Source organism: Geotrypetes seraphini, chromosome 7 (assembly GCF_902459505.1).
Source record: "Geotrypetes seraphini chromosome 7, aGeoSer1.1, whole genome shotgun sequence".
Classification (NCBI taxonomy): domain Eukaryota; kingdom Metazoa; phylum Chordata; class Amphibia; order Gymnophiona; family Dermophiidae; genus Geotrypetes; species Geotrypetes seraphini.
Window position 1 is genome coordinate 47,929,809 of NC_047090.1, and position 26,631 is coordinate 47,956,439.

General features: G+C 45.4%; 1 protein-coding gene across 2 annotated transcripts in view; it reads right to left on the reverse strand.

Moving 5' to 3' along the window:
- HDHD5 (haloacid dehalogenase like hydrolase domain containing 5) overlaps positions 1–26,009 on the reverse strand; it is a 41,599-nt gene extending 15,590 nt beyond the window's left edge. Inside the window, exons 1-3 of one of the 2 annotated variants that reach the window (XM_033953473.1) lie at positions 25,800–26,009; positions 15,723–15,926; positions 933–1,045 (exon numbers count right to left, since the gene is read on the reverse strand). In XM_033953473.1, coding sequence (XP_033809364.1) covers positions 933–1,045; positions 15,723–15,926; positions 25,800–25,907 — 425 coding nt within the window. In that variant the 5' untranslated portion in view covers positions 25,908–26,009. The remainder of the gene's footprint in view (positions 1–932; positions 1,046–15,722; positions 15,927–25,799) is intronic. The other variant, XM_033953474.1, reaches the window with a different exon arrangement.
- Between the last annotated feature and the right edge of the window lie 622 nt (positions 26,010–26,631).

The following is a 26,631-nucleotide window of genomic DNA, read 5'->3' on the forward strand; positions in this document are numbered from 1 at the left end:
ATTTGCCATTCTTCAATGCCCTGATCACGCCCAGAACTTCAGCCAACTTAACAGGTTCCTGTAAATAGTCCTGCTCCGAAACTGAGAGTCTCGGGAGCGGAATCGAGTCAAGGAATTTAGTCTGAGACCCCTCATCCACAGGTCCAGGAGGACATAGAGCTGCGAATAAAAGTTCAAAAACTCCTGCCAGATCGCCGAATCCGTGACCTGCATCTCACCACTGGCTACACCCCTTATATGAACTATAGTGGCCCGATTCTGTTTAAGCAATGGAATATTGTATTGCAGCGTACCAATTCTGCTGAAGGGACCCCACGCCCCACTGCACAATTTTTCCATAGACTGTACCAGCCCTACTTACTGTGCCATGCTTGTGCTGGGAGCTGCTATTCACTGCACCTCTAGCTAGAGGTATGAGAAGACTTCTGCCTCAGACAAGCCTAAAAACATCTAAACGGCTTGTTTCTTTGGACTGCCATTCAGACCCCTCATGGGAATGGGCCCTCAGACCCTAAGGCCCCAAACCAGGAACAAAACCACCAGGTGAGCCAAACAACCTGCACTCAAACCTACTGCAGACGAGACCTGGGGCGAACTTGCTCCCAAGGGAACAGTCCCTGAGCCTCTGAACTGCAGCAGTCATGTGAATATACGAACTGGAGGTAAGAATTACGAAAACCTCTGGGTCTGCATTCATGCGACTGAGATGTGCTTGTTTCTCCCTGAGATAGAGAGAAAGATCACTGTTGCTCTCAACCACTCAGGATAACAGGAACTAGCTGACACCTTTCCCTTCCAGGGAATTTCATTAATCAGCAGCCACTCATCAATTTCAATTTCCACTTACCAGAAAACTAAGAGCCTCAAATTACTGTAATTACTATGAAATCATTTTGTAACTGCAACATACAGTGTAGCATTAGAAAGGATACTTCCGGGCTATCTCTTCAACTGGTCCTTGTCCAGATACCAGAACACATTTCTTGTGAAATGAATGAAACATTCGCAAAGGGCTGTGAGACAGTATCACTTGGTCCTCAGACACCTGCAAGGTGATGTAAGAAAACATGAAAGTCTCTCCTAGTATCAGTTTGATTTGCATGCCCCACCAAATAAATCCCCCCATTGTGACCCGGAGCACTAAATGCTCCGACGCTCACATTGGAGTAAAAGTCATTTACTCCAATTTTCTTTAAGAGAAGATAAACATGTCACAAAGGTGTGAAGACAGAGAAAGAATCATTTAAAAAGTGTCCCTTCCTTAATAAAAGTCACTTTTTAAATTAACCTTCCTGGATGCTTTGTGTGGTTACAGCTCATGTATATTTACTAGTAAAAATATTTTTTTTAACAAATAAAGCATCAGATAACAGAATTTATATACTATGGGGCTTTCCCACTGTATCTGTGGACAAGAAGTTTCACACAGAACTAAAGGAATGAATTGGGAACCACACATACACGCCCACAGTCCTCAGATGTATGGATCCAAAACATACCACCATTGTCAGACTCCTTGTGTGTTCTCCGACAGGTCCTGACAATTTGGATAGAACAGGATACCAAACATAAAAGCCATTAGGAGGACACATGTACATAATCATCTCATATGCCATCTTTCTTTTCAGACAGTAATCTTAAAAGGATTCCCTGATGGTGGCACAAATGCTGCAGGCTTGTGTTATCTGCAGTGAGCAGCTCAGGCAGGGTTCTCAGGAGCTTTTTGCTCTGATGACAGCACCAGGAAACTAAGCAAATGGGCTCAATTGCTAGAGAGGGGCTGGGAGTGGAGATTCTTCTTTCCCCACACGAGGAAGAAACTGGGTCACCGCTCTTCTCCCCTTACATCTATATTCAGTACATACACTACACATAGGGTTATCAGACGTCCGGATTTCCTCGTATAGAACCTCCTTTTCGAGGGACACCTGACGGCTTTTCAAAACATAGTGTCAAAAGTCTCATTAAATTGTTTTTCTTTTTCTGTAAGTACTTGAAAGTTTTGTTTTTGTGGTAAATGCATATATACCCATATTGCATTAAAAAATCGTATCTCACACCCCCTCCTCTACCCATTGCGACTCTTTGTAAATCTTGGATCAAACATTTAGGATAACATGGTTCTTTGCTTTAAAAAGGTTACTGGCCCCTGGCCTAACCACAAAGCTCTATATTCTGACCTCATTGTGAGATCATCAAGGTGTACCTGCAAGGTAGAATGCCACAATTAAAATATGTGCTGGGATTTGAACCTATGATCTCTGGAAGATGGGAACAGGGCTTTTACCTATTGAACCACAGCAGCTTCCACTAATGTCTTTCTTCCTCACATCTGATATGATAGCTTAGCTAAGCTATGATCTTCTCAGGTATTTTCATCTTCACATGGCTAGGATCACTAAGCTCTCATGGTAGGAACCCCCATAACTGAAAGGAAGCAGCTATGGCTCACTGGGTAAAAGCCCTGTGCTCATCTTCCAAAGGTCATGGTTCAAATCCCAGCACAAATTTTAATAGTGGCATTCTACCTTGCAGGTACACCTTGATGATCTCACAATGAGGTCAACATTGTGCAGCTGCACACCTCCATTTGCAATGAAGTAGAAGCCATGCTAAGGTCTGTATCTGGTTTTATTTTCCATTTTTAAGCTTTTGCAAATTAAGTTATATATGCAATCTATATTTTTTTCATGTGCTTTCCTTGCTTGCAATAATGAGCTGATTGGAGTACTGTTTAGTCAGAAAAAGGAGGTACCTTTTTAGCAAGAAACATAAAGCTGTGTTTTTTATGTGCTGTGCATGTTAATGGATCTTTTCCTCTAATTAGCAAATAGTATTGCTGTTTGTCCACAAAAATAGAAAGTTTTGCATGCAATATATCTATTTTGATGGGCCCTGTTTATGTGGTGCCTTATTAAATGTATTTTGAGCTTCATAAAGCAAAAATAAAAACCCAGAGAGCTATTTAGCAGATTGCATTAAGGATGTCTAAACTGTGCCTAAGTTTCGGCCATAGAACTCAGGTCTATATGAAGCCCAAACTATGCTGAAAAGTAGACCTGGTTTTCATTTGCCTACAATGTAGGCATGAGATGGACGCCCTAGGTCGCTCAGCGCTATGCAAATGAATCGAAGGACACCCAATGGGCGTCCATGAAATTTTGGCAGAACCAGCAAAGTGACGTCCACATTCTTTGGACATCCATGTGCCAATTTTTGCTCTTAAGACCCTTAAATGGCTCATTAACCACTTAATTTGGACGCCTAAGTCTCGCTCACTGAAGTCCCACTCAGCGTTAGGTGGGACTTAGGTGCCCTTTATAGAATCAGGGCCAAAATGTGTGCATTACAGAATTGGACATGAAGGGTTTATTTGGAAATTCTCTCATTCTGTACAAACTGTAATTTCATTACCATATAGGATAACTTAAATAATGCTGTTGAATAAATGTGTAATGTAAATTTTACTGAGTGGTTCAAGCTGGCCAGAAGTTTCTTTACTGCCACTTTAACCTTTCTGCCCCAGGTTCAGCTTAACAGGGGCCCGTTAGTAAAAGCAACTCTGGTCCTGCATCCTTGTTCCCTCCCTTTCCCTCTCATGATACAGTAACTTTCTTGCCCTACACCCCCCTCCTCCTGGCCATATCCTGGTGAAAAAAATATTAGGATTACACTTCTCCCTCCGTATTCGCGGTTTCAGCATTCACGGTTTCAATTATTCGCGGTTTTTAGCTTGCTGGCAACTCCCCCAAAATTACATCAGCTTGCATAGAGAAATCGCTGATTCCAAGCATTTACAGAGAAAATCGCCGATTCCCAGCACTTTCTTCACCATGTTTTGCCTCTCCTTCAGGAACAGGCCAGGTCTCCCACCATGTTATTCGCGGTTTTACCATATTCACGATGGTTTTTAATAGAAAACAGCAGATAACATATGAAAAAGTTATTTGCAGTTTTTCCGTATTTGCGGTTCTGTTAATCCCCTATCATAGCAAATACGTAGGGAGAAGTGTAATTGTTTATTTATAATAAACAAAGCAGAGCTCTTGTCCAGGCTGTGTCACTGAGGGGGTACCTGTCCTGCCCCTCAAAAACAGAAAATTACATCAGAAGGGGTGGGTCCAGAGAGCCCTCAGCAGCACTGCCTAGATAGGGGTCCCACAACGTTAATGCCGTTGTTTTTTTTATATGACATAGCAAGCTGGCAGATGGGTAAGACACCGAGCTGCTCGACCAAGAGGGCTAGGCTGGGTGCCATGCACAAAAGCTTACCCAAGGCCCTGTATAGAAGAAATCTGTTTTGTTTTCTTTTAATGTCTTCTATAGCCAATTCAAAGGCTGGTTAGGAAAATGTCACTTTGGCTTCTCCCCTATTGACTTCCCAAAAACTTCTGTCTAGGGAGACACCGCTGTCTCCAACTCTACTACCAGCAGGTGACAATGTGAAGAAATACATCAAAATGAAAATGTTCCACTTTAAAGAGGCTGTGTTTGCAGTGAGCTTATGACGTTCTGCTGTCAATTCCATCAAACAGCATAGCATTCAAAATGATGTTTTCAACTGTGGGTATTTTACATAAAAACACAGAAAATGAGGGTTCATAGACAAAACCGCCGAAGACAAAGGCGCACGCCGACAACTGAGTGCAAGACGGAAGCGCGCCGAAGAAAAAGAGTGTTTTTAGGGGCTCCGATGGGGGGTTTGTTGGGGAACCCCTCCACTTTACTTAATACAGATCACAGCGACGTTGTGGGGGGTTTGTAACCGCCCTCATTATACTGGAAACTTAACTGTTTCCCTGTTTTTTAGGGAAAAAGTGAAGTTTTCAGTAAAATGTGGGGGGTTACAACCCCCAAACCCCCCACAACACCTCCACAACGCGGCATGATCTGTATAAAGTAAAGTGAGGGGGTTCCCCCCCACACCACCTGTCGGAGCCCTTTAAAACATTCATTTTCTTCGGCGCGCACCTCCGCATTGCGCTCAGTTGTCTGCGCGCGCCTTTGTCCTGGCGCGCTTTTGACCTGACACCGAAAATGAGAGCTGATAAAGATCATATCGTCTTCTTATCCATGCCAATCACTAAACTCATAGAAACATAGAAAGATGACGGCAGAAAAGAGCTATAGCCCATCAAGTCTGCCCACTCCACTGTCCCACCCCACTGTCCCACTCTACAATCCCTTCCTGTCCCCTTTATATATCCTCTATGCTTATCCCATGCTTTCTTGGGATTTAGATACAAATTAGTTTCAATTTAAGTTTATTCATTTCGATTCCACATATTCCTAAGAAGTGTAATAAAATACATAACAATTAACACAAAATAGAAACCACTATTAACCACTACATCATAGCCTAATCAATTCCTCTGCTTCTCTCCTGAATGATGCTCTCCATTTCTTGCCATGGCTGAACCCAACCCTCAAGCCTACCTGGTACTATTGGAGGTATGAGACAGGCCTCATAGACTGGCAAACTGGCCACTGCTGTGCCAGGGGCAGGAATGAATGCCATATGAACAGGTACCGCAGGCCATACACTTTAAAAAAAACCAAATGTGTGAGAAATTTCAGCATTACATTACTATGTGTTGGCAGATCCAGAGTGCAAGCAAAGGACTCTAGGATATTATATTAAACATATCTGACCATGGAAATGTTAGTGCAGATACCATTCGGTCTAACAAAAGACATCAGAATGCCACTAAATGACTCCTAAAATACCAGTAAAGCACAGTTACTTACCGTAACAGGTGTTATCCAGGGACAGCAGGCAGATATTCTTAACGTATGGGTGACGTCACCGACGGAGCCCCGGTACGGACCTTTTTAACTAGAAAGTTCTAGTTGGCCGCACCGCGCATGCGCGAGTGCCTTCCCGCCCGACGGAGGAGTGCGTGGTCCCCAGTTAAGATAAGCCAGCTAAGAAGCCAACCCGGGGAGGAGGGTGGGACGTAAGAATATCTGCCTGCTGTCCCTGGATAACACCTGTTACGGTAAGTAACTGTGCTTTATCCCAGGACAAGCAGGCAGCATATTCTTAACGTATGGGTGACCTCCAAGCTAACAGAGAGGGAGGAGGGATGGTTGGCCATTAGGAAAATAAATTTTGTAACACAGATTGGCCGAAGAGTCCATCCCGTCTGGAGAAGGCATCCAGACAGTAGTGAGTAGTGAACGTGTGAACTGAGGACCAAGTGGCAGCCTTGCAGATTTCCTCGATAGGTGTGGAGCGGAGGAAAGCCACAGAAGCAACCATAGCTCTGACCCTGTGGGCCGTGACAGCACCTTCCAGTGAGAGACCAGCCCGAGCATAACAGAACGCAATGCAGGCAGCAAGCCAGTTGGAAAGCGTCCGTTTAGAGACAGGACGACCTAGACGGTTAGGATCGAAGGTCAGAAAGAGCTGAGGAGACGAGCGGTGAGCCCTGGTACGATCAAGGTAGTATGCAAGGGCACGCTTACAATCCAGCGAGTGTAACGCCTGTTCCCCAGGATGGGAATGGGGCTTAGGGAAGAAAACAGGCAATACAATGGACTGGTTGAGGTGGAAGTCCGAGACCACCTTAGGCAGAAATTTAGGATGGGTACGCAGAACCACCTTGTCATGGTGAAAAACAGTGAAAGGTGGGTCGGCAACCAGTGCATGCAGCTCACTAACCCTCCTGGCAGAGGTGATGGCAATGAGGAAAAGCACCTTCCACGTAAGAAATTTGAGTGAAGTTGTGGCAAGAGGCTCAAATGGAGGTTTCATGAGGGCTGATAGAACCACATTCAGGTCCCAGACGACTGGAGGAGGCTTCAGAGATGGTTTGACATTGAAGAGGCCTCTCATGAACCGGGAAACCAGGGGATGTGCCGTAAGAGGTTTTCCGAGGATAGGCTCATGAAACGCAGTGATGGCACTGAGGTGGACTCTGATTGAGGTCGACTTGAGGCCAGCGTCGGAGAGAGAGAGCAAATAGTCCAGTACAGTTTCCACCGCCAGTGAGGTGGGATTGTGATGATGAAGGAGACACCAAGAGGAGAACCTGGTCCACTTCTGATGATAACATTGGAGGGTGGCCGGTTTCCTGGAAGCATCCAAAATACGACGGACAGGCTGAGACAGATTCTCTGGAGAGGTCAGCCCGAGAGAAACCAAGCTGTCAGGTGGAGCGAGGACAGATTGGGATGTAGTAGAGACTGATGCTGCTGTGTAAGTAGAGTAGGAAACACAGGAAGAGGAATGGGCTCCCTGGAGTTGAGCTGAAGCAGGAGGGAGAAACAGTGTTGGCGAGGCCACCGAGGGGCGATGAGGATCATGGTGGCTCTGTCCCTGCGGAGTTTGAAGAGCATCCGCAACATCAGAGGTAGGGGAGGAAAGGCATAGAGAAACCGATTCGTCCAGTCGAGCAGGAATGCATCCGGGGCCAGACGATGAGGAGAGAAGAGTCTGGAACAGAACTGGGGCAGCTGATGGTTGTGAGGAGCTGCAAAGAGGTCCACCTGATGAGTGCCCCAGAGAGCAAAGATGGAGTGGAGTGTGGGAGGATCCAGGGTCCACTCGTGAGGTTGAAGGATGCGGCTGAGATTGTCGGCCAGGGAGTTCTGTTCACCCTGGATATAGACAGCCTTGAGGAAGAGACTGTGGGCCGTGGCCCAGGTCCAGATGCGGATGGCCTCCTGACAGAGGAGGGGAGATCCGGTGCCGCCTTGCTTGTTTATGTAGTACATGGCGACTTGGTTGTCTGTGCACAGGAGAAGAACCTGAGGGTAGAGAAGGTGCTGGAAGGCCTTGAGAGCATAGAACATGGCCCTGAGTTCGAGGAAGTTGATGTGATGTTGACGCTCCTGAGGGGTCCAGAGTCCCTGGGTGCGAAGATCTTCCAGGTGAGCGCCCCATGCATAGGGGGAGGCATCTGTGGTTTGATCATGGAGTGAGGGGGTAGATGAAAGAGTAGACCCCTGGAAAGATTGGAGGAGTTTAACCACCATTGAAGAGATTGCCGAAGAGACGATGTCACAGAGATGGGATGAGAAAGAGGATCGGTGGTCTGTGACCATTGGTTGGCTAGAGTCCACTGAGGTGTCCTGAGGTGGAGTCGCGCCAGAGGAAGTACATGGACTGTCGAGGCCATGTGGCCCAGGAGGATCATCATCTGCCGAGCTGGAATGGAGTGATGAAGGAGCACCTGACGGCAGAGATGGAGCAGAGTTCGATGGCGGTCGGAGGGGAGAAATGCCCTCATTAGAGTGGTGTCGAGAACTGCTCCAATGAACTGAAGTCGCTGTGTGGGAAGCAGATGCGACTTGGGGTAGTTGATCTCGAAACCCAAGAGATGGAGGAACGAGATGGTGTGTTGAGTGGCTTGAAGTACAAGCGGAGACGTAGGTGCTTTTACCAGCCAATCGTCCAAGTAGGGGAACACCTGAAGGTCGTGAGACCTGAGGAAGGCCGCCACCACAATAAGGCACTTGGTGAACACTCTGGGCGATGATGCGAGGCCAAAGGGTAGCACTTTGTACTGATAGTGATGGTGCTGTATCTGGAACTGTAGGTAGCGACGTGAAGTCGGATGGATTGGAATGTGAGTGTAGGCCTCCTTGAGGTCTAGGGAGCATAGCCAGTCGTGGTGGGAGAGAAGAGGGTAAAGCGTGGCTAGGGAGAGCATTCTGAACTTCTCTTTGACTAGACACTTGTTGAGGTCCCTGAGATCGAGGATGGGACGAAGGTCTCCTGTTTTTTTGGGGACCAGGAAGTAGCGGGAGTAGAATCCCTGACCCCTTTGGTCCGGAGATACCTCTTTGATGGCATTGAGGAGAAGGAGGGATTGGACCTCCCTCAGGAGGAGGGGGGTTTGGGAGGAGTGAGAAGCAGACTCTACGGGAGGATGGTCTGGTGGAAGAGTCTGGAAGTTGAGAGAGTAGCCGTGGCGAATGATGTTGAGGACCCACTGGTCCGAAGTGATGACCTCCCAACGGCTGAGGAAAAGCTGAAGACATCCTCCGATAGGTTGAGGGAGAGGCAGCGATGGTGGGAGAATGGCTATGCTCTGGAGAAAAGAGTCAAAAGGGTTGAGATGGCTTAGATGAAGGAGGAGGTTTGGCAGGTTGAGTTTGTGGGCGAGCCTGAGTCTGATGTTGGTGGCGAGGACGGCGAGACTGTTGTTGAGGCGAATTGAGAGGTCTGGCCGAGAACCTACGCTGGTAAGAAGACTGTTGTCTGTAGGGACGAACAGGTGGAGTCTTCTTTTTAGGTTTGATCAGAGTGTCCCACCTGGTCTCATGTGCTGAGAGTTTCTGGGTTGTTGAGTCCAGGGACTCTCCGAAGAGTTCATCGCCCAGACAAGGTGCGTTAGCCAGGCGGTCCTGGTGGTTAATGTCTAGGTCAGAGACTCTCAGCCATGCCAAACGGCGCATGGCCACCGCCATGGCAGAGGCGCGAGAGGTCAGCTCAAATGAGTCGTAGATGGAGCGAACCATAAATTTCCTGAGTTGGAGGAGGCTGGAAATTTGTTGCTGGAACAGAGGGACCTTACGTTCAGGAAGATATTTCTGTAAGGAGGAGAGCTGTTGCACCAGATGCTTCATGTAGAAGGAGAAGTGGAAGGTGTAGTTGTTGGCTCTATTGGCAAGCATGGAATTTTGGAAAAGGCGCTTACCAAATTTATCCATGGGTTTTCCCTCTCTGCCAGGAGAGGTGGAGGCATATACACTGGAACCCTGAGATTTTTTCAAAGTAGATTCCACCAGGAGGGACTCGTGGGGCAATTGAGGTTTGTCAAACCCTGGGATTGGGATAACCCGGTACAAGCTATCCAATTTATGAGGGGCTCCGGGAACAGTGAGGGGAGTCTCCCAGTTCTTATAGAAAGTTTCCCGTAAGATGTCGTGGACGGGCAACTTTAAAAATTCCTTGGGAGGTTGCTCAAAGTCTAGGGCATCGAGGAAAGCCTGAGACTTCTTAGAGTCGGACTCTAAGGGGATGGAAAGAGCTGCTGACATTTCCCTAAGGAATTTAGAGAAAGAGGATTGCTCTGGTTTGGAGGCGGTGTCGGTCATGGAGGGTTCTTCGTCGGTTGACGAAGCGTCCTCTTCGGTACCGTGAGGGGAGTCTTCCCACAAGTCTGGGTCCCTAACGTCGGGGCGCATACGTTTGGACATCGGCGTGGAGGGCTCGGCATGGCGGGTCTTTGAGAGAGATTTGCCTGAGCGCACCGAGGCGGTACCGGGTGAGGAATACCAATGTCGTTCCTGGGACCGGACAGGGTCGGCAGTAGCACGGGTATGCACCGTAGGTGTTTTGGCCAAGAGCCAAGGTGTTTTGGTGTCGAGGGGGTCGACACCGATGGGACAGTGCGAGGCTCGGACCGGTCCTGTACCGGAAGGTGCGGTGCCAGCAACGCCGGCAACAGTTGTTGGAGTTGTTGTTGCAGCTGCTCCTGTAACTGTGTTTGGAGTATGGCTGCGATGCGGTCATCCAGGGGAGGCACCGGTACCGCTTTTTTCTTCTTCGGTACCATAGGTGCCGCTCTACGCTCCGGCGATGAGGAGGCCGATGATGAGGCACTCACCGAGATCGGAGCGGAGCGTTTGCGGGGCCGGTGCGGCGCCGGAATGGCCGGTGTCGCAACCGTGGCAGGAGGGCGCTCGAGGGAAGTGGAAGGCTTCTTAGCCGGCTTACCTGGGCCCAACAACCCCGAGGAAGGGTCCGGTGGTGTCGACGTCGTCGGTGCCGACTTTTGGGGTGCCGTCGACGTCGCGGCAGGTTCCATGGCAGATCCGGTACCAAACAAAATATTTTGCTGGATCTGCCTATTTTTCAAAGTGCGCTTTTTAAGCGTAGCACAGCGGGTGCAGGTGTCAGCCCGATGCTCTGGACCCAGGCACTGGAGGCACCAATTGTGCGGGTCTGTGAGAGAGACCGGGGTGCACACCGCTGGCACTTCTTAAAACCCGGTTGAGGGGGCATGAAGGGAAATACGGCCTCCGCAAAATCAAAGCCGGAGGCCTGTATGGTGACAACAGGCCCCGCCGGGGCCGGCTCGAAAAAATAAAGAAAACTCGACGAGGTTTTTTTTTTTTAAAGAAAAATAAAGTAATCCAAAGGGAAAAAAAGAAGAAATTCGGAAAAAATACGCGAGCGGGAAGGCAAACTAATGATTTCAACGGCCGTTGAAAAACATGCGACTTCTTCGCTCCGCGGAAACGAAGAAACTGGGGACCATGCACTCCTCCGTCGGGCGGGAAGGCACTTGCGCATGCGCGGTGCGGCCAACTAGAACTTTCTAGTTAAAAAGGTCCGTACCGGGGCTCCGTCGGTGACGTCACCCATACGTTAAGAATATGCTGCCTGCTTGTCCTGGGATAATTGAGATTAACAAAGTACTCTTGGCATAGTATTGGGGAGTATCCTACACAGCCCTGGAATTTCAACAGATGTGCTAAGGACAGATGTTTCAGGAAATCAGACAAAGAATGGCTCCAGCTACCTTTTCTTAAAGACAGATGCTTCTTATCAATTGAGAGCCCTTATTTCAAACAGATACCAAATTATGTCAGAAGACAGATACTGGAAGATATTATTTTTAGAACAAACTCTAATCTATAAAGACAGGCTGCAACACCTTGATCTCTCAGCCTCCTCTCTTCTCTCTTTACCCCCTCTCTGCCATTTCACACCATTCAGAAACATACGTACACCATTCATTCAGGCAGGACACAGGCTCTATCTGCTTTGCTCATTCATTCAGGCAGGACATAGACATATACACACAGAAGCAGCTCTATACATAGACATATACACACAGAGGGCATCCGTTGAAAATCAGGGGTGGGAAATTTCATGGCGACACCAGAAAATATTTCTTCACCGAAAGGGTGGTTGATCGCTGGAATAATCTTCTACAACAGGTAATTGAGGCCAGCAGCGTGCCAGATTTTAAGAAAAGATGGGATTGGCATGTGGGATCTCTTCATGGAGGTAGTTAGGGGATGGGCCATTAGTGTGGGCAGACTAGATGGGCCTTGGCCCTTTTTTGCCGTCATGTTCTATGTTTCTATGTAATTGTATACTCTATATATGTGAAAATCTATTGCTATAAAATACACTTTTTATGTTTATGCACCACCTGGCTGTTGTTTCATAATTCCTCTTCCCACTGCCTCTTTGAGGGCTGAACCCAGGACCTAAGCACCCACAGAGGCGCGAGTCACATTAAACGTAGGTGCCGGAAATATAGACCAGGAAAACCCTGGCCTATGCTTGTGGTGCCTACCTTTGCCGGAGGCGCAATTCTCTAACTTGATTGACATGCGGTCGGCAGCCGCTTTAAAAGCAGCCACCCACGATGCTGCTAGTTAGAGAATCTATTATCGCCTTAAGTCTATAAAGTTTCGCAACTGACTTTACAACCAGCACTCATGTTGTAGAAGAAGATCAATTGTGCAGGTAACTTTATTAGCCAACAAGTTGCTAACTGCCATTAATGACCAATCATTGGCTATAGTACTTCTATCCATTCAGTCGTGTTCGACCCTTGAATACTCTGTAGGCCAGTCCTCACCATAGCCTATAATTGGTGTTACCTGGCACTAATTGGCAGTTTCACATGCAACTGCCCCACTCACTAGTCTATAAATTGCGCACAGAAATTTCAGCATTCTCAACTGCAAAAATGGTGCGAACCTGGGAGGGGCAGGTCTGATAATTGCAAGTGTGGGTTACGGTTCATAGAAAATTGCACGCAATACAATCGTGCGCAGACAACTGAGCGTAAGACAAGTGAGCGCTAGTCAATTGAGCGCGCGGACAACTGAGCGCGAAGACAAGCTAGCGCAAGACAATTGAGCACAAGACATATTATTTTCTGTACCTGTAAATGAAGAAATGTGGAAGTACGTTCGCTCTCACCAGAGGCGAGAAAAATCCGCGCAAGACAAATATTCATTATAAATGAAGTACTAGCAAAACCAGATCTTTACCTATAACGGACAAAGTCATGCAGCAAAAGAAAGGCGGGCTGTTCGGAGCACATATATAAAGAGGAAACGTAACCATAGTAACGTAAATGCATTCACGTGACTTATATTGAAAACACAAAAAGTCAAGGGAACCATACTGACGTGGTGACATGTTCGGAGCACATATATAAAGAGGAAACGTAACCATAGTAACGAAAATGCATTCACGTGACTTATATTGAAAACGCAAAAAGTCAAGGGAACCATACTGACAACGTGGTGACGTGATCACGTGTTAACATGGTGAACGTGCGCGTGGCCTTCGTTTGGCAGGCACCATCTGCCATTGCGCTGAGTTATTGTTGCGCTCAATTGTCTTGCGCTGAGTTATCGTTACGCTCAATTGTCTTGCGCTGAGTTATCCTTGCGCTCAATTGTCTTTGCGCGGTATTGTCTTTGCGCTGAGTTGTCTTCGCGTTTTTGTCGGCGCGCAATTGTCTTGCGCGCAATTGACCTGTCACCGTGGGTTACAGAACATCTACACTTAAGTGTGATCATTTACATCAGTCATTTGGTTAACGCAAGTGCCTGTTCCTAAAGGCCTGGATTCTATAAATGGTGCCTTCCGGCACCTAACTTAAGTCGAAAATGCCGTTTAAAAAGAAGAAAAAGCTTTTAAAAGAAAAATGTAGACCCCTAAATAAAACCGTGCCAGAATCACAACTACGGAGCTGCTTTATGAAGCCTAATGGTGTGGCTAATACTGGAAGTGGCATTAGGCATCATAAAGCGCCTCCCCTAGGTGAGATTCATGTAAAAGGTAGGTGTCCGAAATGTGGGCCATGAAAACCCTGGCCTACATTTCTGGCACCTCTCTTTCCCAAAGGCGCGATCCTATAAATAGCGCCGCTGCCCGATTGGCATATGATCGGCAGCTGTTTTTAAGGCAGACAACGACAGCGCTGTCTGTAGAATCCAGGCCAAAGTTCTTAAACACGCACTTGCTGTTCCTTTTGACCAACCAACGTCCTCCGTGACAGACACACTACACAGGACACTTGAAGCAGTAGCAACGTGGATGAAAAATCAAAAACTGAAACTGAGCCCAGACAAGACAAAATTCATTCTCCTCGAAAATAATAAAACTAAACTAAACTAAACCTTAGGTTTGTATACCGCGCCATCTCCACAAGCGTAGAGCTCGGCACAGAGTTAGGATAGAAAGGAACTCCAATGAAGGGTTATAGGAAAGGAACAAGAAGAAAGAGAGGGACAAGGGTCCCAGAGAGCAGGAGGAATTTGGACCAGAATAGATCGCTCAAAGTTTTTTTGCGGAAGGTTATGGAATGGGAGGAGCGGGATGGGGATTCAAGGTGTGACATGAAAATGAGGAGACAGGTAGCTCCTAAGAAGTGGTCAGACCAAGAGACTTGTTCCCGAGTGTCATCGGTTGAAGTTTTGAAGGCGGTAAGATCGAGGAAAGTGGTGAAGTCGAGTGTGTGCCCCTTTTCGTGGGTTGGAGAAGAGGTAGGTGAGGGGAAATCTAGAGAGGTAAGGAAATTGTTAAATTCAATCGTGTCCTTGCTGGTGGTATGTTGGGAACCACTGTTCTAGACTACTGCAACATACTTTATCTTCCATGCCTAGCAACCATGATTAAACAACTACAAACAGTTCAAAACACAGCGCTAAAACTTATCTATTCACTGAGGAAGCACGACCACATCACTGCAGCATACGTCAACTAACAATGGCTCCCAATACAAACAAGAATACTATTCAAATTCTACTGCCTACTATTTAAAACCATAAACGGAGACAGCCCAGCCTACCTTAACAACCGCCTAATCCAAACTACCTTAACCAGACATAGGAGAACCCACAAACCGTTCATGCATCCACCAGAGACATCAAACGAAAAAAAACCTGTACGATAGCCTTCTAGACACACAAGCAGCAAAACTGGACCACCAACTCTCCAATTTACTCATAACGACCCCAAACTACAAATTGTTCAGAAAAGAAATAAAAACCATGCTCTTCAAGAAATCCTTGAAGACAAACTAACACCGCAAGACTCTTCCCAATTCTCTGAAACAACTCGCTCTTCTCTTCAATTCCTCTGGAAATGGCCAGATAACTTCTTTTGTAATCCGCCTTGAACCGCAAGGTATTGGTGGAATAGAAATCACTAATGTAATGTAATGTAATATAATCAATGTTCAGCATCCCAGTGACCAGCTTTAGGCAACCTTTTAATCCCCTGGACAAGGATCATCACAACAACTGGGCTTGCTGGAAGATAGTAAAACAGGAAAAAATTCCCTTAGTAGTAAATGTAGGCTCATGGCATCATAGCCTTAAAGAGGTTTGTTCTTATTAACTAAAGACCCAAAAGAGCAGGAGAAATCTGAAGGGCTGCTATGTATTTTTTTAAAAAAGCATTTTATGCATTCTGCTTTTCCTAGTTCTTTGCTCACACGTTTAAAGACAATAGACTGTTTTCAGTCCAATTCTTTATATATGAGTTTGCAAACCATTGGACCCCTGAGGAAGGCGTGTTCACCGAAAAACGGACCGTGTAGGGTCCGGTTGGATTTTTACCACTGTATTTTTTTAATTGAATTTTCATGGTTTTATATGTCAGTGTTTAATAAATTATCTCCAGAACATCTGTATCCAGTTTTTTGTTTTCCTAGTTCTTGCACACACTTGTTTGCCAGACTGTCGGGTGCGTGTTTAAAACAAAATGTGCACAACATAGCATTCTTTACCTTCACACCCAGCAGACTGGAAAGCTCCTGAGCTCTGGCGTGGCGAAAACAGTTCCCAGCGTTTGTCACAAAAACAACTGGCACCTGGAACTTCCCAGTGCGGTCAATCAATTTCTGAAAGGCATCCACAGCAGCTGGTATTGGGTTCCGCCCACGGACCAGAACACCATCAATATCAAAGAGCAGTCCAAAGGAGGGTTGAAGCTGCAAACAACCATTTTCATAAATGTTCAACAAACAAAAAGCCTCAGGTTCATGTGGATAGAGACAGAGGCAGGCAAAACACATGCATAATATACGGTAAAGCAAATGAGATGAGGAAGAGGAGAGGGAGAGGTGGTCTGCTATGGTTTCCACATCTTCTAGGAACCCGTAAATTTTCAAGTGTTAACACTTTCATATTTTGTTCTTTCGGGGCTCCTTTTACTAAGGTGCGCTAGCGTTTTTAGCATACGCAGGATATGACCGTGCGCACGGCAATTCAGCGCGCGTTAATGCCCTAACGCAGTTTAGCAAAAGGAGCCCCTGCTTTCTCCAGTTAAAGATCTTTCCACTGATAGTCAAAGCTATTTAATTGGCCAGAAACAGCCACAGACCAGTTAAATAGCATTCAACTGACTAACCCCCAATAGTCAGTGCAAGATAACCGGTTATCGCCACTGAATATTCACAATTGGTGGCGAAAGGTTAACTGCTATATCATGCGATAACCAGCAATATTCAGCACTGACCAGCTAAGTTTAGCAGCCATATCGGCCACGTAAACAACAGTGCTGAATATTGATTTAGCCAGTTAAGTTAGCGCTGGCCAAAAAAATCTGGGATGTTCAATGCTGGTTACTGGAAATTACCTGGCATTGAATACCTGAGGGGGGTCATTCCATCAAGTGGACCAATTTTGAAAATAGCCCTCGCTCAACCTCCTCCAAATTGAAAAATATTTAGTGTGGACATTCACTAAGGTTTCAGACTAAATAAAACAAAATCTTTTGGCTGGATCTCTATTGGTTTGAGACTTACAGGCAGCTGAATGGGTCACCTTCAGAGTGCCATGCTCCACATAATACATAACAGCCACTTTGTCCAGGCGCTGCAGGCCAACAAAACCTGTCAGGGGACTGACATTTTTTTGGGATTAGTACTGTACAACCCTTGGTACTAAGTTACTGTGAAAAGTTTGGAACCTAATATGAGCTTGCCTCTCTTTTTATGGACTAGAAAATTGTGTGAAAAATATTACAATAAGATATTTAAGGCCTACTCAGACTCCTCATTGCTCCTGACCTATACTTTGATTCAGGCTATAACTGGACCAGTGGTCATGGCCCATGATGTATGTCTAGGCCGGACAAGGGCAACTCCGGTCCTCAAGGGCTGGAATCCAATCGGGTTTTCAGGATTTCCCCAATGTATATGCATGAGAAATATTTGCATGCACTGCTTTCAATGCATATTTATTGGGGAAATCCTGAAAACCCGATTGGATTCCGGCCCTCGAAGACCAGAGTTACACACCCCTGGTCTAGGCTTTGCAGCCAACTGGAAGCAAAGATATAATGGCATAAAGATGTGATGTCACTTTCTATGCAAATTTTCACCATTTTTTGGGTGCAAATTTAATATACGTATGTCATTTGAAAGAATATTTGTTTTGCTTCAAAAGCCACCCTGTTTCATCTTGGCCCTGGCCTTGCTTTGGTCAGAATTAAGGTCCTAAAGATATGCATTATTTGCATGCACGGATACACAGTTATACAGAGCTATTTCTGGTGCCCTATTGTGTAACACACAAATGAACTAGAGATGTGACATTTTACAATGCAGCTAAGCTTGTGCTTAGCGTGCTTTAAGCTAATGACACATCTTTGCTCAGACATATTTTCATAAATTAGTCATCAAAGTTGTTGCAAAACAGCGGTATGTTAATTACCTTGCATTGGTCAGTAATGACTGAGCCTCTGCCAATTCAGCAAAATTAGCAACCCCATCAACTAGGGGGCCACTCCCGATAGCCAAGCAAGGTACCAGCAATGAGTCGTCAAGTTTTATTTAAGCAAAAGACAAGAAATGGCACAGCATAACAGAACCGCTAAAACTGTAGATTTTACAAAAATTCAACTTAGGCCCAAATTCCGTAAACGGTGCCTAAATCGGCCGGTGCCATTTACAGAATTGCACTTAACAGCGCCTATGTAAAAATTTAGGCGCTGGAAACATAGGTGAGGATTTGAAAGGGCTACATTTCAGGTCCCTACGTTTTTGGAGAATTGCGCTTAGTGGCACCTAAGCCATGCTCCACCCACAAAAACACCCACTTAGGCAATAGGCACAGCTAAGTGCCATGTGATAGGTGCCTACCTTTAATTGAATTGGGTAGGCACCTATCACCCAATTAATTTTTTTTCAGTTACTGAAGCTATTAAGGGGATGTTGCCAATTAACCCCCCCCCCTGTTTACAAAGCCCATTAGGCTTTTTTTCACTGGCCACAGCGGTATTAGCTAATACCGTCAGAGATAAAACTGCTGTGGCTGGCGATAAAAAAGCCTAACACAACTTTGTAAAATGGGACCTAAGTTAGGCACCTAAAAAGTGCCTAACTTTAGACACCCCTTAGAGAATCTGGCCCTGATCCTATCAATGGTTGACAAAGTGGCTTGTGAATAAATGTACTGCTGACTTTATTGTGGATACATCAAGATAATATGTTCTTTTGGAACCCAACAGGTATCTCTACAAGGTAGCTAATAAAACCTGGCAGGACCTTGGGGGTAGAAAAAGTTGACCAAGACATTACATTCCTCAAGAACTTTAACTGCTATCTCACTGAATTTTTAAAGGGGAAATGCCAAGAGGTGTTAAGTTGACATTGATGTTTCCGATGCATTAATGGGGTCCTCACTACTTCTTCCAACTTTACATTAAGTTATTGCCTGCAATGTGGACAAAATTTTTGGCCTGGTTTAGTCTTGTTTTGGAATAGTTTTCTGATGATCAGCTGTAGCAAGGTCAATTGACTACAGACCTTTGATATTTCTGTGATTTTGCTTCCAGAAGGGATTACAGAAAGATTTATGTAGAAAGTCACAAATTTGGATCAGAATCAAAGCTTCATGGTAAGAAAAAAACTAGATTCCACAGATAAACTTGAAATTTGAGAGCATCTTTTTATTAATTCTTGATCCTCTGAAGAGAAACTGTTGATAGACTTTAAGCCACTCTGGCCAAAAATCTGAAGGTTTGTGGCCTCGGGTTTTCTCTCTGCCTCGTTGACCGCGCTGCTGAAAACCCCCTTGGCCACTTTGTCCCCCTGTATTAGGTCGTCCACCACTCTGACCACTCATGGAACTTGAATCAGTGGACAGTTGGTCATCCTCAAAGGACTGCTTATTCTTAGCAAAGCCTTTAAGCAGTCATAGATATAATAACATAACAGTTTATTTATATACCGCAGGACCGTGAAGTTCTATGCGGTTTACAATGATTAAAAAATGCTACAAATTGAGTAGAACTAACAAAGTTAGAGATTGGTGAATAACAGTTCTAGAGATCAATTGTTGTGGGAGATTGTGCAGTTCAGCTATCAAAGTCTTTTTGATAACACTTCATAGAACATTAGTGCACCATTCACTATGCTACCAGGAAGAAATCTGATGGTTATCTTTACTTGATTATTCATATAGCCCCTTTCAATCTCTCCTGTATTTTTTTATTTTAGTTTGTTTGATGGATTCCCTATAATTGTCAAGCTTTTACCAGGTATTAAATGATGATCTTGTTGGAGATTTAAAAGCTACGATCTCGACTTTAATATCAAAAGCATATAAATCTAAAATGCGGAATTCCCCTTTGGAACCTTTGTCTAAGTTCCTTGATATTTTTTTACAGAAGGATGTCCAGAAGGTTAAATCATACATTAAGGACACTATCCATGTGCTGAAAATGATCTCAGAAATTCGGACTGTTGAAACACACTGGATATTAGTTACATTTGATGTAACTGCTTTGTACACAATGATCCCGGTGAATCAAACTTTAGTGCTTCTTCAGAAAATCTTCAGTGAACAAACTATACGACCTCGAATGTCTACTGCAGTGTTGATGGAAATGGCAACTCTTGTTTTAACAAAAAGCTATTTTTGGTTTCATAACAACTTTTATTTACAGCTTCATGGAATTGCTATGGGGACGTCATTGGCCCCCTCACTTGCCACTCTATTTATGGCTGTTTTGGAGGAGAAGCACATTTATAAAATGGATTTGTTTCATCATATGGTTATCTGGAAGCGATTCCTGGATGACATATTTTGTATATGGTCTTCCACTGAAGAGAAACTTCATCAGTTTATTGAGGAACTTAACCAGAGAGACATTAAGAACATAAGAAATGCCTCCACTGGGTCAGACCAGAGGTCCATCGTGCCCAGCAGTCCGCCCACGCGGTGGCCCAACAGGTCTAGGACCTGTGCAGTAGCCCTCTATCTATACCCCTCTATCCCTTTTTCCAGTAGGAAATTGTCCAATCCTTTCTTGAACCCCTGCACCATACTCTGCCCTATTACGCCCTCTGGAAGCGCATTCCAGATGCCCACAACACGCTGGGTAAAGAAAAACTTCCTAGCATTTGTTTTAAATCTGTCCCCTTTCAGCTTTTCCGAATGCCCTCTTGTTCTTTTATGTTCTGAAAGTTTGAAGAATCTGTCCCTCTCTACTCTCTCTATGCCCTTCATGATCTTGTAGGTTTCTATCATGTCCCCTCTTAAGTCTCCGCTTTTCCAGGGAGAAGAGCCCCAGTCTCTCCAATCTTTCAGTGTATGAAAGGTTTTCCATGCCTTTAATCATTCGTGTCGCTCTCCTCTGAACCCTTTCAAGTATTGCCATATCCTTCTTAAGATACGGTGACCAATACTGGACACAGTACTCCAGGTGTGGGCGCACTATTGCCCGATACAACGGCAGGATGACTTCTTTCGTTCTGGTTGTAATACCCTTCTTGATAATACCCAACATTCTGTTTGCCTTCTTTGAGGCTGCTGCGCATTGTGCCGTTGACTTCATTGTTGTGTCCACCAGTACGCCCAAGTCCCTTTCAAGGCTACTTCCCTCTAATACTAATCCCCCCATTTGGTAGCTGAACATCCGGTTCTTTTTCCCTATATGCATGACCTTGCATTTCCCTACATTGAAGTTCATCTGCCATTTATTCGCCCACTCCTCCAGTTTGTTTAGGTCCCTTTGTAGTTCCTCACACTCTTCGGCAGTTGTAACCCTGCTACAGAGTTTGGTGTCATCCACAAATTTTATAACTTCACATTTCGTCCCCGTTTCCAGGTCATTAATAAATACATTGAAAAGCAGTGGTCTGAGTACTGACCCCTGTGGAACTCCGCTCGTGACCCTCATCCAGCCCGAGTAGTGACCTTTCACTCCAACCCTCTGCCTGCCAACCAGTGTTTGACCCATCTGTGTATGTCCCCTTCCACCCCGTGATTCCACAGCTTCCTAAGTAGCTGCTCATGGGGTACCTTGTCAAAGGCCTTTTGGAAGTCGAGGTAAATGATGTCTACGGGTTCGCCTTGGTCCAACTGGTTGTTTACCCCCTCAAAGAAGTACAGTAAGTTTGTTTGGCACGATCTTCCCTTGCAGAAGCCATGTTGGCTCACTTTCATCAGCCCATTTTATTCGATGTGCTCACCGATGCTATCCTTTATCAGTGCTTCTACCATCTTGCCCGGAACCGATGTCAAACTTACCGGCCTGTAGTTTCCTGGGTCTCCTCTCGATCCCTTTTTAAAGATAGGTGTAATATTTGCTGTCTTTCAGTCCTCCAGGATCAAAATCAGGAAATTGCTTTTTTGGACATCAAAATAATGAAAGAGAGGGATCACTTGCTGACCACATTATATCAAAAAAGAACGGATAGAAACAGCTTACTGCGCTTTCATAGTTTTAACCCGCTGGGCCTCAAAAGGAGTCTCTCCATCAGTTGTCTTTGAAGGATCTGCCATTCTCTGAATGCCTTTCGAATGCAGGTGAAAATAATGAAATCCCGCTTTTACCAACGGGGATATCCCCGGGATGTAGTGAAAAATGCTTACATTCGGGCGAAGTATGCCCAACGAGAATGGCTGCTTCAATATGACCAACAAAAAGAAAGCCCTGCTGAATCGGTGGCATTTATTCAACAATTCTCTACCCACGTCCACACTATTATTCATATTATTGCCAAACATTGGCATATTGTACAATTAGCTATTCCAGCTATAGCTGATAGGCCGATTTTTTCCTACAAGCGAAGGAAAAATATTGTGGAATATATTAATCATAGTATTTTGAGGGACGTTACCCCTAGGAGAGTAGGTTGTCATCTCCTCTGTGGCCAATGCCAGTGGTGTCCATTTTCAATATCAGGTGAGGCATGGAATCATCCCTGCACTGGTGAAGTGCACCATTCAAGGCATCGAACTAACTGTAACTCAGATCACATTATAAACGTCATCCAATGCCCATGTCCTAAACTATATGTTGGGCAGACCACACGCCCTATTCAAGTAAGATTGACAGAGCACAAGTCTTGAGTATTTAATCAAAACGAATCATCTCCGCTAGTCCATCATTGGAAACTATGCGGTCATGGACTGCAGGACTTGAAGTGGCGCGTGTTAGATGTAATTTCTGTAGGGTGGGAGGGAGGTAATATCGAGCGCAGCCTAAACTTAAGAGAATTGAGATGGATGTTCATGCTGAACTCTATGGCCCCAGGGGGGTTTAAATGAAACGTCAGATTGGATGGCCCAAATTCACACCTAAATGATTTCCAGTTTTTTATGAAATTATTTTCAAATGTTTTTGTTGCCTGTTTATCTTTTCAATCGGGCGGAATAGTTTTAAAACAAAAATATGTAAGTAATTGTCTATGTGATGCTTCCGGCTTGGACCGGATGTGACGTTAGGAGGGATTTCCTATGTTAGTATGGTGCAGGAGCGCTGCGGACATCTTTTGATAGCTGAGGGCATGTAAATGTGACTGTGATTAATATGGGTAAGATAGATTCTTTGTTACAAATGTGATATAGAATGGAGTTTTTATCGTTTGATAAAACAGCCTCATTGACTTTTGTATCTTTTTCCTTTTCAGCTTCCTCATACCTTAAAAAGCGAAATGCGTTGGTTAAGGGGACATACTGACTGAAAGGCTGAAAAGCTAAGTTATTTATTTAAATTAAATTATTTAATTTATGAACAAAAACAGCACTAAAAGTTTACATATATATACAGTATATATAAAAAAAATGCTTTTGCCATACTGGGAGGAATGAGGAATACTCGGGGGTGGTCTGATATCCCACAGGCATCAGCAACAGTCTATCTACAGCGTGCTTAGAATTGATTGTTGTGATATACTGCAATAAATATATTTGACTTAAGAGAAGATGGCTCAAATGCAAGTTAACATAAACTGGTCTTGACCAGTCACATTTTTTTGGATCGCTAAATGCAATCACTTCTTTTGTGTATCAGGAAGCCATGTTAGAGCATCAATTGCTCTACTAGTTTACATGGCATTTCAATATTAATGAGCTTCTTTGCATGATCAGATCTGAGAATGAGAGATCGTGCAGAAAACCACACAGTGAGCCATTTTCTGTATCGGGTCAGCAAATGCGATCATCGTTAAAGCTGTCAAAACAGGTTTAGCAACGATCGCTGGCTTTAGTGCATCTGCGCCTGAATGTCTAGGGGTCTTTACACTGTCGCTAGGACCCTGGCTTCCTTTTCTAGCCGTCTGGCTAGAGAATCCAGAAACAGATCTGGGGGAGGGCAATAGAACTTGATCTTGTGACCCTCCTGAATAAGATTTAGGATCCAGCAGGCGAAGAAAATTTGCTCCCATGCCCTCCAGAACACCAACAGTCTCCCACCAAGGTGCAGGAGCATGGCTGCTGCCTTGGTGTCATTATGTCTTCTTGGAGGCCAGGCTGACATGAGACCCCATGGGTTGCTGGTGTCTGGAACTGCCAAATCTCTGTCTGGATCCCTGATAAAATTTCTGAGCAGAGGCACCTGTGTAGTACTGGCAGGAACATCGTGAGGAACAAAAATTGCCTCTGCCTCCCCCAGTGGATCAGCAAGGTCTGCTGTCCGGCAGAGACTTAGGACAGCTGGCTATGAGGTCGTTCCAATCCCTTTTTAAATAGCATCTGCCCTTTAAAAGGCAGTCTGCTTAAGGTGGCCTTGGATGCCGAATCGCCTGCCCATTGTCTGATCCAGAGCATCCTGCAGGTGGCAACGGTGTATGCCAGCACCTTGCTCATGACTCTCATGATGTCACAGAGTGCATCCGCCACATAACCCATCCCCTCCAACATCAATCAGGAGCATACATCCTCTACTGCCATGGGACTGCGCCGCAATCCAGTGTGGTAGGCATGTGCCATAAACGAGGCTGCCACAGCAGCTTTGATTCCCACAGCTAGTGCTTCAAATTGTCTCCTAAATACCATGTCTACCTTACGATCCTGAGCATCCTTTAACACAGTGGTCTCAAACTCAAACCCTTTGCAGGGCCACATTTTGGATTTGTAGGTACTTGGAGGGCCGCAGAAAAAAAAAGTTAATGTCTTATTAAAGAAATAGGTATATAAGGCGGTAATATATATTTTTTTAAGGCTAGATACCAAAGAAACTTCAATCCATATAGCCTCAATTAAAGTTAGTATATATTATTTTATGACCTCAGCAGTACAAACTGTGAGAAAGTTTTCATTCACAACCAAACTATAACGATGGCAGTACACGTGGATTCGGCATAACAAAGGGGATTACCTTGATAAAGCCTTATGTGGCGAAACATAGCCTATGTCGGTGAAGAACCCCTGCTATGCTCTGATAAAGAGATGACTATTTTTTCTAACTTATTTTGAAAAATAAATAAAAACGAATAAACTAAATTAATAAGATATTGATAGAAAACTTTGACCGATGAAGACTTTAGTGCAAGACAATATACTGTGAATGAAAACTTTCTCACAGTTTGTACTGCTGAGGTCATAAAAGAATATATACTAACTTTAATTGAGGCTATATGGATTGAAGTTTTTTTTATTAAAGAAATGACAATTTTGCACGAGATAAAACTCTTTATAGTTTATAAGGCCCCCCCCCCACCGAAAGCTTCCCCCCTTCTTTGCAGCGTCCTCCAGCTTCCCCCCTAGCCTCCCGGTCTTAGTTTCAGCTAATTACTGCAGCCTGCAGAGAGGATCGTTGGTGCTGTAGAATTCCTTGCATGCTGCCATGACCTCCACAGCATGTTCCCTCTGCTGTGGTCCCGCTCCTCTTCTGATGTGGTCCCGCTCCTCTTCTGATGTCAGGGGCAGGATCACGGCAGAGGGAACATGCTGCTGAGGACGACAGCAGTCTGCAAGGATCGCTACAGCACCGGCAATCCTCTCTGCAGGCTGTGGTAATTATCTGAAGGTAAGAGCAGGAGGCCAGGAGGAAGCCGGAGGAAGCTGCAAAGAGCGGGCAGCACTAGTACAGACCGCGGGCCGCAAAATAGTATCTGGCGGGCCACGAGTTTGAGACCACTGCTTTAACATCACACCTCCCTCACCAGGGAGGAAGGTACATTTTCTCACTTAAGCCACTTTCAGTTGAGCAAACAGCTGCTGAAATTCTGGAGCCATAGGCTTGGACATAGTCTTGGCAACCCTTAAGGAGCAGGCGGCAGTTCAGCGCAGGGGGTTAGCCATGATGAAAAGCCGTGCGCACTAACGCGCCTTCATAAAAGGCCTTGTACCGTCTTGGTTGAGCTTTAGGGCTCCTTTCACGAAGCCGCGCTGCGTGACTTTTCATCAGGCGCTGGCCGAAAAACTACTGCCCGCTCAAGAGGAGGCCGTAGCGGCTAGCGCGCCCGGCGGTTTAGCGCGCGTTAAACCGCTAACGCGCCTTCGTAAAAGGAGCCCTAAAGCGCAACCAAGATGGTACAAGCCTGAAGGATGAAGGAGAAGGCGAGCAAGGGACGAACTAGGGGGGGTGTTGGAGAGAAACGTACCCGGCTCCCCCCCCCCGTCGTTACCTTAGGAACGCTTCCCGAAACGTTTCTGCACGCTCCGAGGCCCCGCAGCCGTCGGCCGCTTTTCAGCAGCGAAAAGCCGCACCTGGCCGAGGCGAGCGCCAGCGCCATGCCGCTCGAAGCCAGCAGTTCCCGGAAGCGGCGCTGTCGCCGGAGGGACCAATCAGTGGTGCGCGTCTTTTTTCACGTGACGCGGAAAGGCTCGTTGTATTACTTTTTCCAGGATGCACAGCGGAGTGGGAACGAACAAAAAACCCAGCTAGTGTGGAATTCGCCTTCTGGGAAATGTAGTTCTTGTGCGTTTGCTTCTAGAAGGCAGGCCCGCGTGGATAGTTGTCAACGGGCCTTTTCCACCCACGTTTTCCCTAGCTGTAATAATTTTTGTGATATAGTTGTATTTTCTAGAATTCGCCAACTGCTGTTAACTTAAGGCAAAGGGTTTTTTAATTGCTGAAAGTTATTTAGTCCAGGATGCACCTTTTGTTCCTCGTTAATAATCTAGTTCTGAGCAGACAAGCATCATAGGACTTTCAGTTTGCTGAAAATAAAAATCAGAGCGTGGTGGCACTAAACTGTATCTCAGATTCATGATGATCAAATCCTAGCCACTTGTTAGTTGGGATAACTAAATCTAATGGGTATAACACAATTCTTAACTTTCTTAAAATGTTTCAGCACTTCTATTTACTCTGTTGTGACCCTTTCTGCAGACAAATGCAACATAACACACCACCTACACAGAAAAAATAAGTGCATATGTTTAAAAACATGTGTCACTATTACCGCTGGAAAATATGCCAGTAAGAATAGGTACACGTGTGTATATATTTATAAA